At 41.1% G+C, this 13,049-nt stretch overlaps 1 protein-coding gene across 2 annotated transcripts; it reads left to right on the forward strand.

The window, feature by feature from the left end:
• Positions 1-10,730: 10,730 nt before the first annotated feature.
• Positions 10,731-11,817, forward strand: LOC143667622 (olfactory receptor 1F1-like). Of its 2 annotated transcripts, XM_077142033.1 has the most exons (2): positions 10,781-10,798; positions 10,835-11,817. In XM_077142033.1, the coding sequence occupies exons 1-2, from the start codon at positions 10,781-10,783 to the stop codon at positions 11,780-11,782; spliced, it is 966 nt and encodes a 321-aa protein (XP_076998148.1). In that variant the 3' UTR covers positions 11,783-11,817. The 2 variants fall into 2 exon arrangements, with proteins under 2 accessions (XP_076998147.1, XP_076998148.1); XM_077142032.1 differs by having other exon boundaries at positions 10,731-11,817.
• Positions 11,818-13,049: the final 1,232 nt, after the last annotated feature.

Here is a 13,049-nt window from a genome sequence, read left to right on the forward strand (position 1 = left end):
TGTATAAGTAGAGGAATTCTAGGTCAAGTGAGCAAGAGTCCAACTTGAATTACAAAAATAGAGAATCACAGCCCCTTAATCAATTCCCAGACTTGAGACAGTTTAGAGAACCAGGGCACCTTGAATGAGGGGAAGGCTATGTCCCCTTGGAGAAGGACCCTGTTACACTGCCAAAAATTTACTCTGTTAATCTTCTTCCCAGCCTTCCCCAGGGAGACCTACTGCAGGGTAACTGCATTGGAGAAAAGGAAATGATGAGACATTTGGGAGATTATTAGACACTGGCTCAGAAGTGACATTAACTCCAGGATACACAAAAATATCACTCTGGTCTACCAGTTACCACCCTACAGTCTTACAGTCCATAAGAGTAGGGACTTAGAGAGGTTAGGTGACTGATGGAATCTTAGCTCTGGTCCATCTCACAATGGGTCAAGTGAGTCCCTGGAGCCATTCTTTGCTTATTTCCCAGTTCTGGAATGCATAATAGGAATAGCCATACTCATCAATGGCAGAATCTCCACATTGGTTCCCTGAATTTTGGGTGATGGCTATTGTGATATGAAAGGCCAAATGGAAGCCACTAGAACTTCCCCTACCTAGCAAAATAGTAAATCAGAAACAATACCAGATTCCTGGAGGAATTTCAAAGACTAGTGCCAAACATCAAAGACTTCAGGGATGCAGAGGTGGTGATTCCCACACATCCTCATCCTATTCTCCTGTTTGGCCTGTGCAGAAAACAGATGGCTCTTTTAGAATGACAGTGGAGTGTAGGTGATCCAATTGCAGCTGCTGTTCAAGATGTGGTATCATTACTTGAGCAAATTAACATATCCCTGGTACCTAGTATGCAGCTATTGATTTGGAAAATGTTTTTTCTCAATTGCTGTTAGAACCACCAGGAACAGTTTGGCTTCAGCAGGTGAGGCCAGCAGTATATCTTCACTATCCTAATGAGGGATATATCGACTCTCCAGCCCTATGTCATCTAGCCCACAAGGACCTTGGTCATTTCTCCCTCCCACAGAACATCACACTGGTTTATTATACTGATAATATCATGTTGAATGGACCTAGTGAGCAAGAAGTAGCAACTGCTCTAGACTTATTGGTAAGGCATCTGTGTGCCAAAGGAGAGTAGATAAACCCAACAAAAATACAGGGCCCTTCCACCTCAGTGAAATTTCTGGGTATATAGTGGTATGGGGTACGTTGGGATATCCTTTCTGAAGTGAAGGATAAGGTGTTCTATCTGACCCCTACTATGACCAAAAAATAGGCATAATACCTAGTTGACATCTTTGGATTTTTGAAACAACATATTCCTCATTTGGGTTTACTACTTAAGCCTACATACCAAGTAATAAGAAAAGCTGCTAGTTTTGAGTAGGGGCTGGAACGAGAGGAGGCTTTGGACAGGTCTAGGCTGCTGTGCAAGCTGTTCTGCCTCTTGGGCCATACGATCCAGCAGATTCAATGGTGCTGGAAGTATTAGGGGCAAATAGAGATGCTGTCTAGAGCCTTTGGCAGGTCCCTATAGGAGAATCACAGCACAGACCTTTGGGATTTTGGAGCAAAACCTTGCCATCCCCTGCAGATAACTACTCTCCTTTTGAGAAAGTTTTTAGCTTGCTATTTAATAGAGACTGAATGCTTAACCATGAGCTACCAAGTTACCATGAGACCTGAGTAGCCTGTCATAAGCTGGGTGTTGTCTGACTACCAGCCATAAAGTTGAGCTTACACAGCAGCATTCCATCATAAAATGGTGAAGGCACAGGTAAATTACATGAGGAACTGACCCAAATGCCCATGGCTCCCACTCCTGCCACATAACTTCTCTTTCCCAGCCCAGAGCTATGGCCTCTTAGGGAGCTCCTTAGAATCAATTGACTGAAGAAGAGAAAATTTGGGCCTGGTTTACAGATAGTCCAGCACAATATGCAGGTACTACCAAAAGTGGACAGCAGCAGCACTGCAGCCTCTTTCTGGGATGTCCCTGAAGTACAGCGGTGAGGGGAAGTCCTCTCAGTGGGAAGAACTCTGAGCAGTGCACCTGGTTGTTCATTTTGCTTAGAAGTAGAACTGGCCAGAGGTATATTTGTATACTGACTCATGGGCTGTTGCTAATGGTTTGGTTGGATGGTCAGGGATTTGGAAGGAGCATGACTAGAAAATTGCTGACAAAGAGGTTTGAGGAAGAAGTGTGTGGATAGACCTTTCTGAGTGAGCAAAAATCTTGGAGATATTTGTGTCCCATGTGAATGTTCACCAGAGGGTGACTTCTGCAGAGGAAGGTTTTAGTAATCAAATGGATAGGATATCCTGTTCTATAGACAACACCCTGCCACCCCTGTCATTGCCTAATGAGCTCATTAAAAAAAATGGGCATGATGGTAGGAATGGACATTATTCATGGACTCAGCAACATGGACTTCCACTCACCAAAGCCATCCTGGTTACAGCCACTGCTAAGTGCTCAATCTGCTAACAGCAGAGACCCACACCCAGTCCCTGATATGGCACCATTTCCTGAGGTGATCAGCCTGCTAACTGGTGGCAGATTGATTACATTGGGCCACTTCCATCATGGAATAGGCAGCAATTTGTTCTAACTGGAATAGACACATACTCTGGACATGGGTTCATATTCTCTGCATGCAATGCTTCCACAAAAACTACCATCCATAGACTTATGGAATACCTTATTCACCATCATGGTATTCCACACAGCATTGCTTCTGACCAAGGAATCCACTTCACAGCAAATGAAGTGAGGGAATGGGCACATGTTCATGGAATTCTCTGGTCTTACCATGTTCCCTATCCAGAGGCAGCTGGATTGATATAATGATGAAAATTACGGAATGGCCTTTTGTTTTATTTTATTTTTTGTATGCTGTGCAGTGGGTGGGGGTCATATTTCATTCTTTTCCATGTGAATATCCATTATTGCAGCGCCATTTGTTGAATGTTGTTGTTTGTTTCTGGAGTGCATGGGCAGAATGGTCTTTTGAAGACTCAGTTATGGTGCCACTTAGGAGGCAATACCTTGCAGGGCTGGCACAGCGTTCTTCAGGGGGCTGTGTATGCTCTGAATCAGTGTCCACTGTATGGTGCTCTTTCTCCCATACCCAGAATTCATGGGTCCAGGAATCAAGGGGTGAAAATGGGAGTGGCACCACTCACTGTTACCCCTAATGATAGATTAGAAAAATTTTTACTTCCTGTCCCTGCAACCTTAAATTCTGCTGGTGTACAAGTCTTAGTTCCAAAAAGAGTAGTGCTTCCACCAGGAGACATACCAATGATTAAATTGAACTTGAAGGTAAGACTGCCACCTGGCCACTTTGGACTTCTCATGCCACTGAATCAACAGGCAAAAAAGTGGATTACTGCACTGTCTGGGATGATTGATCATGACTATCAAGGAAAAACAGGATTGCAACTACAGAAGAGTTTTTGTGGTATACAGGAGACCTGCAAGGGTATCGTTTAGTACTACCATGCCCTACCATTTAATCATGCCCATGATTAAAGTTGATGGAAAACTGCAACAACCCAATCCAGACAGGGCTACGAATAACCCAGAAACTTACGGAATAAAGGTTTGGGTCACCCCTCCAGGCAAAGAACCACAGTCAGCTGACATGCTTGCTAAGGGTAAAGGAAGCATGGAATGGGTAGTGAAAGAAGATAGGATAAATATGAACTACAACTACATGACCAGTTACAGAAATGAGGACTGTAATAGTATGAATTTTCTTCCTTGCTTTGTTATGAGTATGTTTGCACTTGTACATAAAGCAAATATTTTTGTGTGCTTCTCTATCTTATCCTCTTATCATATTGTTCATATTATAGTATTTAAGTCATAAGATATCAAGTTTAAGAGTGACTACAACCCAATCTCTGAAGAAATTGATTGTGTTTCTGGTTGTACACAGAATGGTAGAATATTGTTAGGCAAAAAAATATGTCTGTTATTGTTTTTCATTTAGAGATTAAGCATGGTTTAAGGTGCTGTGTATAGCTACCAAGTTGACAAGGGGTAGACTATGATGGTTTGGTTTATGTATCAGCTTGACAGGTAATGGTGCCCAGGTGTCTGGTTAAGCAAGCACTGGCCTGTTACTGTGAAGACATTTCAGTAAGTTGATTGCATCTATGACTGCATCTACAGTCAACAAAGCAATGTGTCTTCAGCATTGAGAAACATTTAATGCAATCAGTTGAAGGCTTTAAAAGCAGAAATTATGACTTCAGCAGTCAGAAGAGAGAATTTTCATTTCTACTTCAGCCAGTTAGCCTTTCCTGGAAAATTCATTGAAAACCTTCATTGGAGTTGCCAACCTGCAGCTTGCCCTAAGGAATTTAGACAAGTGCCTCTGCACAGTTGCATGAGACACTTATAAAATATCATATTTACAGATATCTTCTGTTGGTTCTGTTTCCCTAGAGAACCCTGACCAATACAATCTATCTATCTGCTATTTATCTAAATATTTGAGAATTGGTTGTATACATCATATTCTTTGAATACTTACTACTTCCGTGTACATTTAGGACATTCACTTATGTAACCACCTTAAGTACAGTTATCAAGTTTAAGAAATTTAACATTGATATAAAGCTTATAACCTGAATTTAACAATTCACCTTAATTTTTTTTTGGAATTTATAGGATTCAGTTTATTTTGAAAGTAGAACCATAACTATGTTTCCATTATAATAGGAATACAAATTTTATTAGAAAAAAATGGTAAATGCAGAATGATTAGGAAAGAAAAAAATGCTATTTGCCATCAGACAACTCTACCAGTTAACAGCTTGATAGGTTTCTTTTCATAGCATTTTTGCTCTTCCTATTGGTGATGTTTTGTATTTGTTCTGTGTGGTTATAGTAGTACTATGATTAATTTTCTGTCACCCCAATATACTATCAAAAGCATAGTGTATGTTATTCCAAAGTCTTCAGAATATATCGAGGGTTAGTACTGTCATTTATTTTCCTACTGTTGGATATGAAGGCTGTTTGTAGTTTGTCACTACAATCAGCTGAAACATTTTGAATTTACAGCTATACATTTTTTTAAATTAAAAAGGTAAATTTGAGAGAAAGCTAATTTTTCTCTTTTCCAGACTACTTTATTTTATCCAGTTTTCTATGTTTTTTATAGTCCAGAGCCTATGAGGAGTCAGGTATAAAGTTGTTCAATTTACATAATCTGATGGGCTGGGCAGGCTGGCAAGTGTATAACTAAAGTATTTCATTAAGGAGGGGTCAGGGATTCTGAGGTCATAAACTTGACAGACTATCAGGGCTGCTTTACTGAGAAACAAGAAGTACTCCTGGACAAGGTCTTTTTCCTTTCTTTTCATCCTGGGGCTACCCTGTTTCTGCTGGTGGCTTGGCACACTTTTATAGTGTTAAGGTCTAGTTAGTGATGCTGCCAAAGGCTTCCAAGAAGAAATGCTTTGCCAGATGACCTCAGTTTGCAGGAAGAGAACTCTGTCTTGCAGCCACAATCTGGTCCTCATGTTCTAGCAGTGCTTTTATGACATGGACACACCCTCCTAGGAGCATTCCTTGTGTCCTTGGACCCAGGTGTCCTACAGGTGTGAATATAATGTAAAAGATGGAGCCATGACCAGCAGGCTCCTCTATCATTTTGGGGCTCCCAATTTTTAGGTCCACTAATATGGTGACAATTTTGTGGGGTTTTTTGGAAATTGAAGATGACCCTACTTTATCTTTAAATGTCTTCTTTTTCTTGATAGCAGTCTAGGGGCAAGCTCCCTAGTGTGGGTTAGAAACCAGAAGCAACTTCCTTTGTATAGAGGAAAAAATGGTGAAATAATAGGCTCACCTTCAGTGAAGCACAGAGATTAAATGATAGATGATTAGGTTGATTACCTGAGAAATAGTTAGGCTTTCAAAACTTGTTATTCAGTTTGGTAGAAGGACAAGAAAGAAATAGAACTGGATAGGCTGCCAGACTCAGTCTTCATTTGCAAAAGGCTTCTGATTGTCTCTGTCTTGCAAGTTGGAGTCCTACTTATGTTATTGAATTGATGCGAGTGTGGGATTTTGACTAAGCAATCTATAGTTTACTTAAGCTGTCATGCTGAGCAGTCCTAACAAGAAGGTGGAAAGAGCAGCAGAGAGGAAGAAAGCCATAATTGGGATTGGGGACTTGCTAGACAGTGTTATATACATATTCTGTAGTTAGGAGATGGGAGATCTAATTTTTTATCTGAAGTAATGTAGATACTACCCCAAGATCTGATTTGGGTCTATGGGCAAGAGGCAAGACTGATGTCTCTTAAACATCTCAAAGTTAACCTGTCCCAAACTGAAAACTAATATCACTTCCAAAATGTACCTCAAGGTCTCCCCTAGCTTTGTATCATTCACCCACTTGGAATTACCTCTGATTCTTCTCTCCCTCACAGCTTAATATGAACACCCAGCATATTCCTGCCAGTTCAGCCTCCAAAAACAACTCAAATTCTTTGACTTCTCTTTACCACCACTCTCATCCAAGCCATTTTCTCCTGCCTATTCTTTAGTGACAGCTTCTTAAGCTCATCTCCCTATCTCAACTCTTGTTCCAGCATAATCCATTTCCCACAGGCTTGCAAGAGACATAATTTGAACATGTAAATTAAATAATATTATTTCACTCATCTATTTATATCCTTTAATGACTTTCAATTATACTTAAAGAAAAATTCAAGCTTCTTACTATGGTCCTGCATATTCTGCCCTCAGCTCACCTCTCCAGGGTGACTCTTCTTGTCTACAATGTCCCAGATTCCATCAAGTACCTTAGATGTCAAGTTTTCCCTGTCTAGGGGTCTTCACACATGCTGTTCCCTGTACCTGAAAACTCTTCTGTTTGTTCTTTTGCAATTTGTTCTTATTCAGGTCTTAGCTTAAATATTATCCTTCAGTGATCCTCAACCCTCAATGAGGACTCTTTTGACTGCATTATTTGATATCTGCCTCCTAATATTTTCTCTTTTTTTCATTACAACTCTTAACACAATGTGAAATTATATTTTTATTTGTTTAATCTCCCCTGCTATATTTTAAATTCCATGGGTACAAAAACTACATGTCTATTTCACCATATATACCTGTGTACACCAACCATCTAGCATAGTGGCTGACATGTAAATTTTAACTGTTTGTCAGATGAATAAATGAACTAATAACATGGTATTTTCATTTTTAAGGGAGAAAGAAAGGTGTGTCAGATTCATGACACAAATCACAATTCCTCGTAATTCATAATCTGATACCAAGCAGGTATTCGGTAAATGATGAATAGGGCCATTAAATACTTAATGTAATACTTCCTGCAGCTGTCACCTTAATTTTTAAAACAACTTAATAACATCTCTCTACCTTAAGTGCTCCTTCTCCAACCATTTTCTCCACCCTGCTGATGGAGTGACTCATGTGGTTCATGGTAAGTAGACTTTTATTCATGGGCATACCTTTACATTTTCCATGTAGCCCTGGTGTTAATACTCACCTTCCATGGGTTGGGATGATAAGCCATACTGACTGGAATATCTCTCTCCCATCCAGAATGGTTGGTTCTGGTTTGGGCACATGACCCAAGGAAGGTTAATAACAGCCTTCTCTGGAGTTAAAAAATAAACACTGATCGAGACAAATTCTATGTGCTCTGTAATTGCTAGTTTGGGAGGATTTGAGTTTGGACCTACTGGTGGCTGTTTTGTCTGCCACATAGAGAGAAATAGTCTTCAGAATGAAGTCAAAAAGAAGCAAACGGTGTTGAGAGATAGAGAATAACAGCCTCCTGTTGTCATTATTTGGGCACCTGAATCTAGTCCTGACTGAAACACATGGCCTTTTTAAGTAGAACTATGCAATTGTATAAACCAATAGATTCCATTTCTCCTTAAGTTAATATGAGTTGGTCTTCTGTCACTTACTAACAAATGTATTTAACACAATGACTATTATTTTTGCCCCACCCTTACCACAACTTATTTCACAGTTAGCTTGAGGGTTGTTGTATGCTTGGGTTTTTTGCTGATTTGGGGAAGTAGAAGGGAAAGAACTTGATGTCTGCTAGTGTATGTCTGATTGATATGTGATGGTTCATTATAACCCTGAATTACTGGGAGCACATGGATGCTATTGATTAAGGTTCTACCATATGAACAAGGAATGCACTGTTGTTGTTTTTTAAAGAAAATGAAAGTGGAGAATTTGTTAGAGGAATACTCTGATGTACAGAGCACAATGTTCAGGAATGCACCTGCCACCTCTGTCTCAGGTGCATGGTTCTTATGAGTAAGTTCTTAATGTTATTAACCCAGGAAAGTGAGCTTTACAATACGTAAGATCAAATGCTTTATGGGCACCTTAATGCTTTCCTAATGACTATAGAGGAAAGTTCTTGAAACATGATAGCTATTTCACTTAAGAATTCTGTTCTTCATTGGAGTATCCATGTTCTACCAATTTATAAATGGACTCAGCAAAGGTTCCCATTTCTAACTCTTTTACCCCCACATCAAAATATAGAAGAAAAGATTTGTTACCTGGCCTCTTGAAAAATTGATTATTGACATATGAATATTGTGTTAGTCAAGGTTCTCTAGAGAAAGAGAACCAACAGGAGAGATCTGTAAATATGAGATTTATAAAGGTGCCTCATGCAACTGTGGGAATGGAAGAATCCAAAATCCATAGGGCAGACTGTGAAGCTGGCAGCTCTGATGAAGGATCTGAATGAACTCCATAGGAGAGGCTCACTGGCTGAAGAAGCAGTGAAAGAGTCTCCCTCCTTCCTTAAAAAGCCTTCACTTGATTGGATTATCTTGTTGTGGAGAATATTCCTTAGTTGATGTAGTCAGTCACAGATGTGATCAACTGACAGATGCTTTGATATACCAGCCTTCCAGTTAACCAACCAGCCACGAAATATCATTGCAGCAACAGTCAGGCCAGTGCTTGCCTGACCAGACAACTGGGCATAATCACTTGGCCAAGTTGACACCAGAACCTAACCATCACAAAGATAAACATGTGATGTTTCTTCAAAATGATATTTCCCAAGAGCACAGGTGATTGAGCAGAGAGAGAAGGATGTAAATATTATTTAATACCTTTACCCTCTACTTAGTGGACAAGGTCCTAGCCCAGAGTATCAATGAGGTGAGGGGTCATGAGGTGTTTAACACAAATGACCTTATGTAGTCTTCACAATTCTACAAGACGAATATTATTTCCCCACTCTACAGATGGTGACATTTTGTGTTTCAGCCAGGTTTGGAGCCTTCCCAAGTCACCCAATTGGTAATGGTGGATCTGCTAATTGAGTGCAGGTCGCTGTGAATCCAAAGATTGTTCTCTTAATCCCTGTTCAGTTTCGTGTATATTTCCCAGTCTGGGTGGAAAATAAAAAGGGATTGTGAGTTTTCTCTAACAGAAGGTTCTTGCCAATGATTACAACATGGCATCATTTCCAATGTTGCCAAGTCGTGAAACAGGAACGACTTAGCTTGAGCCTGAGAAAGAGAAGGGACAATTGCTCTCTGTTTGTCTCTAATAAGGCTCTCAGGGAATAAGACCCCAGAGGCTCCTGTAAAGGGCTCGCCCTGTGATTGCCTCAAACATGCTTCCTTTGCAGAGGGCTGAGTCAGTGGCTCCAGCTCCATATTAACACAGACTTAGCCCAAAAACCCCAATGACGTTCCCTCTTCTTTAGAGGAATAACCTCTGGCTGCTCTGAATCAGTGAAGTGAGTCTGAAACTTGTGATGACAACAAGGACCTCAGTTCCTCCCAGGTAAGAGATGGACCAGTGGGCACTTTGTCAGTAACTGCTTGTTAGGGTGTGAAGCCCTCAGGAGGGCTCCTCAACAAGTCTTTATTTTCAGTGGAGATACAGAAACAGTTCTGAAATCATCTGTTCCTTGAGATCGCCCAGTACCAACCACTGTAGGTCTTGCCTGTTAGTTCATGAGTCCCTTAACTCTGGGTAACAGGAATTGGCATGTACCAGTTGGGAAACAATTGAATTTCTGCCCATTTCTTTTGGTCATTTCCATTTTAGCCTGTAGAGCCCAGAAGACATACCCAAAAAACCCTCCCCCAGATCTCCTACAGTGCTCTGTAAACGTGAGCCCAGAAAGCAACAACAACAGCAGCTGCATTATCATCAGCTTTGGAGAAGTTATTGATTAATTGCTGATATAATTCTCAGACCAAACCTATTATGATTATGGGAAATATCCAGATCAGAAAACATACAACGGAAACTAAGAGAAGTTAAAAACTTTCTTTAAAGCAATGTCACTTATGGTATTGATGACAAGAGTATCCTGGATTAAAGACTCACTACATACCAGTCTCCATGGTAACCATGTTGCATATATGTTCTCCTGTACTCGTTCCAAATATAAAAGTCTTTATAAATATTCTTATGTTTGTGGTGTTTTATAACATTTACTCTTTATGAATCCATGGTGGTGGTAGAAAGTTCAATCAGTACAGAAGGATGTACAGACAAAACCGCTATCATTACACTCCCAAGTGTCCCAACAGAGGTGCTGTGTATACAAGAGAATTTGTACTTATTTCGCACATGTGCATATTTTGCACACATTAAAGTTCAGTTGCTGAATGAAACATACAGGGAGCAAAATTGTAGTACTTTACCTATATCACATGGTCTTCTCCTTCTTAATTGGAGCATCTTAGTCAGCCTTTCCCAGCTTCTGAATCTCTTATGCTTGGTCCAAACTTGGTCCAGGTCCTCGCACCCATGAACTGGGCCAACCAGTCCAGTGTCTCCGAGTTCCTCCTCCTGGGTCTCTCCAGGCAGCCCCAGCAGCAGCAGCTCCTCTTTTGGCTCTTCCTGATCATGTACCTGGCCACAGTCCTGGGCAACCTGCTCATCATCCTGGCCATCGGTGCAGACTCCCGCCTGCACACTCCCATGTACTTCTTCCTCAGCAACCTGTCCTTCGTGGACATCTGCTTCTCCTCCACCACCGTCCCCAAGATGCTGACCAACCACATCCTTGGGATCCAGACCATCTCCTTCCCTGGATGCTTCACGCAGATGTATTTTCTCTTTGAGTTTACAGACATGGACAATTTCCTTCTGGCTGTGATGGCCTATGACCGCTTTGTTGCTGTGTGCCACCCCTTACATTACTCCACAAGGATGACCCATCAGCTCTGTGCCCTGCTGGTCATAGGATCATGGGTCACGGCTAACCTGAATGTCCTGTTGCACACCCTGTTGATGGCTAGACTCTCATTCTGTGCAGACAACATCATCCCCAACTTCTTCTGTGATATTGCCCCTCTTCTGAAACTCTCCTGCTCTGACACTCACCTCAATGAGATGATGATCCTCACTGAGGGTGCCCTGATCATGGTCACCCCATTTGTCTGCATCCTGGCTTCATATATCCGTATCACTGGGGCTGTTCTGAGAGTCCCATCCACCAAGGGAAAATGGAAAGCCTTCTCCACCTGTGGCTCCCACCTCTCCGTGGTCTCCCTCTTCTATGGCACCATCTTTGCTGTGTACTTCAGCCCTTCATCCTCGCACTCGGCTGAGAAGGACACCGCAGCTACCGTGCTATACACAGTGGTGACGCCCATGCTGAACCCTTTCATCTACAGCCTGAGGAACAGGGACTTGAAAGGGTCTCTGAGCAAAGTGATGGGCAGGAAGAGATTCTCTGTCTGGGGAAACAATCAAAGTTCACTCTCCTGAGAAAAAATTATATCTCACTAGTTGAGTGTAACAATAAGAACTGTTATATAAAAGTTAGTCTGGAAATAAGTATATTGCTCTCTGATCTAGGGGCATGTGTAAATTTATCCTGGATTTATTTATTATTAGACTCTGATTCACCTGTGACCTTGCTCTATATACTTAGTAATGAGATTTCCTTTTAATCACTAACTTTTTTGTGTAAATGTTTTTATTGTAAAACTTTAACAAACAAACATACAAATATTCTTGACATACAAACATTTCATACATGGTGTACAATCAAGGGCTCACAATATCATCACATAGTTGTGCATTCATCACAATGATCATTTTTTTTGAACATTTGCATCTCTCTGGGATAAGGAATAAAAAGAAAAAAGAAAAAATTCATACATACCATATCCCTTACCCTTCCCTCTCATTGACCCCTAGTATTTCAATCTACTCAATTTATTTTAGTTTTGTTCTCCCATTATTTATTTTTTAAACCATATTTTTTACTCATCTGTCCATACCCTAGATAAAAGGAGCATCAGATGTAAGTTTTTCCGAATCACACAGTCACATTGTATTGTGTACTTATATTGTACTGTGTAAAATTCAGAAAAGGATAGCATAATACTACCTGATTGTAGAACACTAATCACTAACTTCTCATTTGTTTTACAATCAAGTCAAATTTTTCCTAAGAGGTCTGTTTGAAAAGATATGTGCTAGGAATACTTTCGAGTATTAGAACCATCTGGGAATCCTTTAAAATGCTCTGGTTTCCAGGCCCCGACACTGACTGAATAAACAGGATCTCCGGGTGGGGTAATCAACACTGATCTTTCCAGGAATTATCACTTGATTCTCACGTGCAGTCAGGGTCAAGGCGCTCCTCATCCCTTTATATGTCCTCCATGGTGCTCAGTCAGAAAGGTTGGGGCTCAAAAATGATCACAAAATTAGTTTTGATGCTCAGAAGAAAAGAACAGCAGTGTGACGTCTGAGTACGAAAGTGGCAGTGACTCTTCACGTGAGGAGCTGAGCTGGCTACAGCATCAAGAAGTGATGAGCAGATTCGGGGAAGCACTTCACAGACCCCCAAGGCTGTCTGCCTGGGGGTGGGTCAGCCACGGCCATGTCTCTGTCACCCGGAAATGAATGAGCACCTGCTGCCCATCTGCCCAGATCCCCTTCTTTCATCTCTGGCTGTAGTCCCGTCTGGACCCACACACTTGAGAACCAAGTCAGCGTTCACTTCCTCCTCCACCAAGCCTCC

The sequence above is a fragment of the Tamandua tetradactyla genome, chromosome 23, assembly GCF_023851605.1.
Source record: "Tamandua tetradactyla isolate mTamTet1 chromosome 23, mTamTet1.pri, whole genome shotgun sequence".
NCBI lineage: Eukaryota > Metazoa > Chordata > Mammalia > Pilosa > Myrmecophagidae > Tamandua > Tamandua tetradactyla.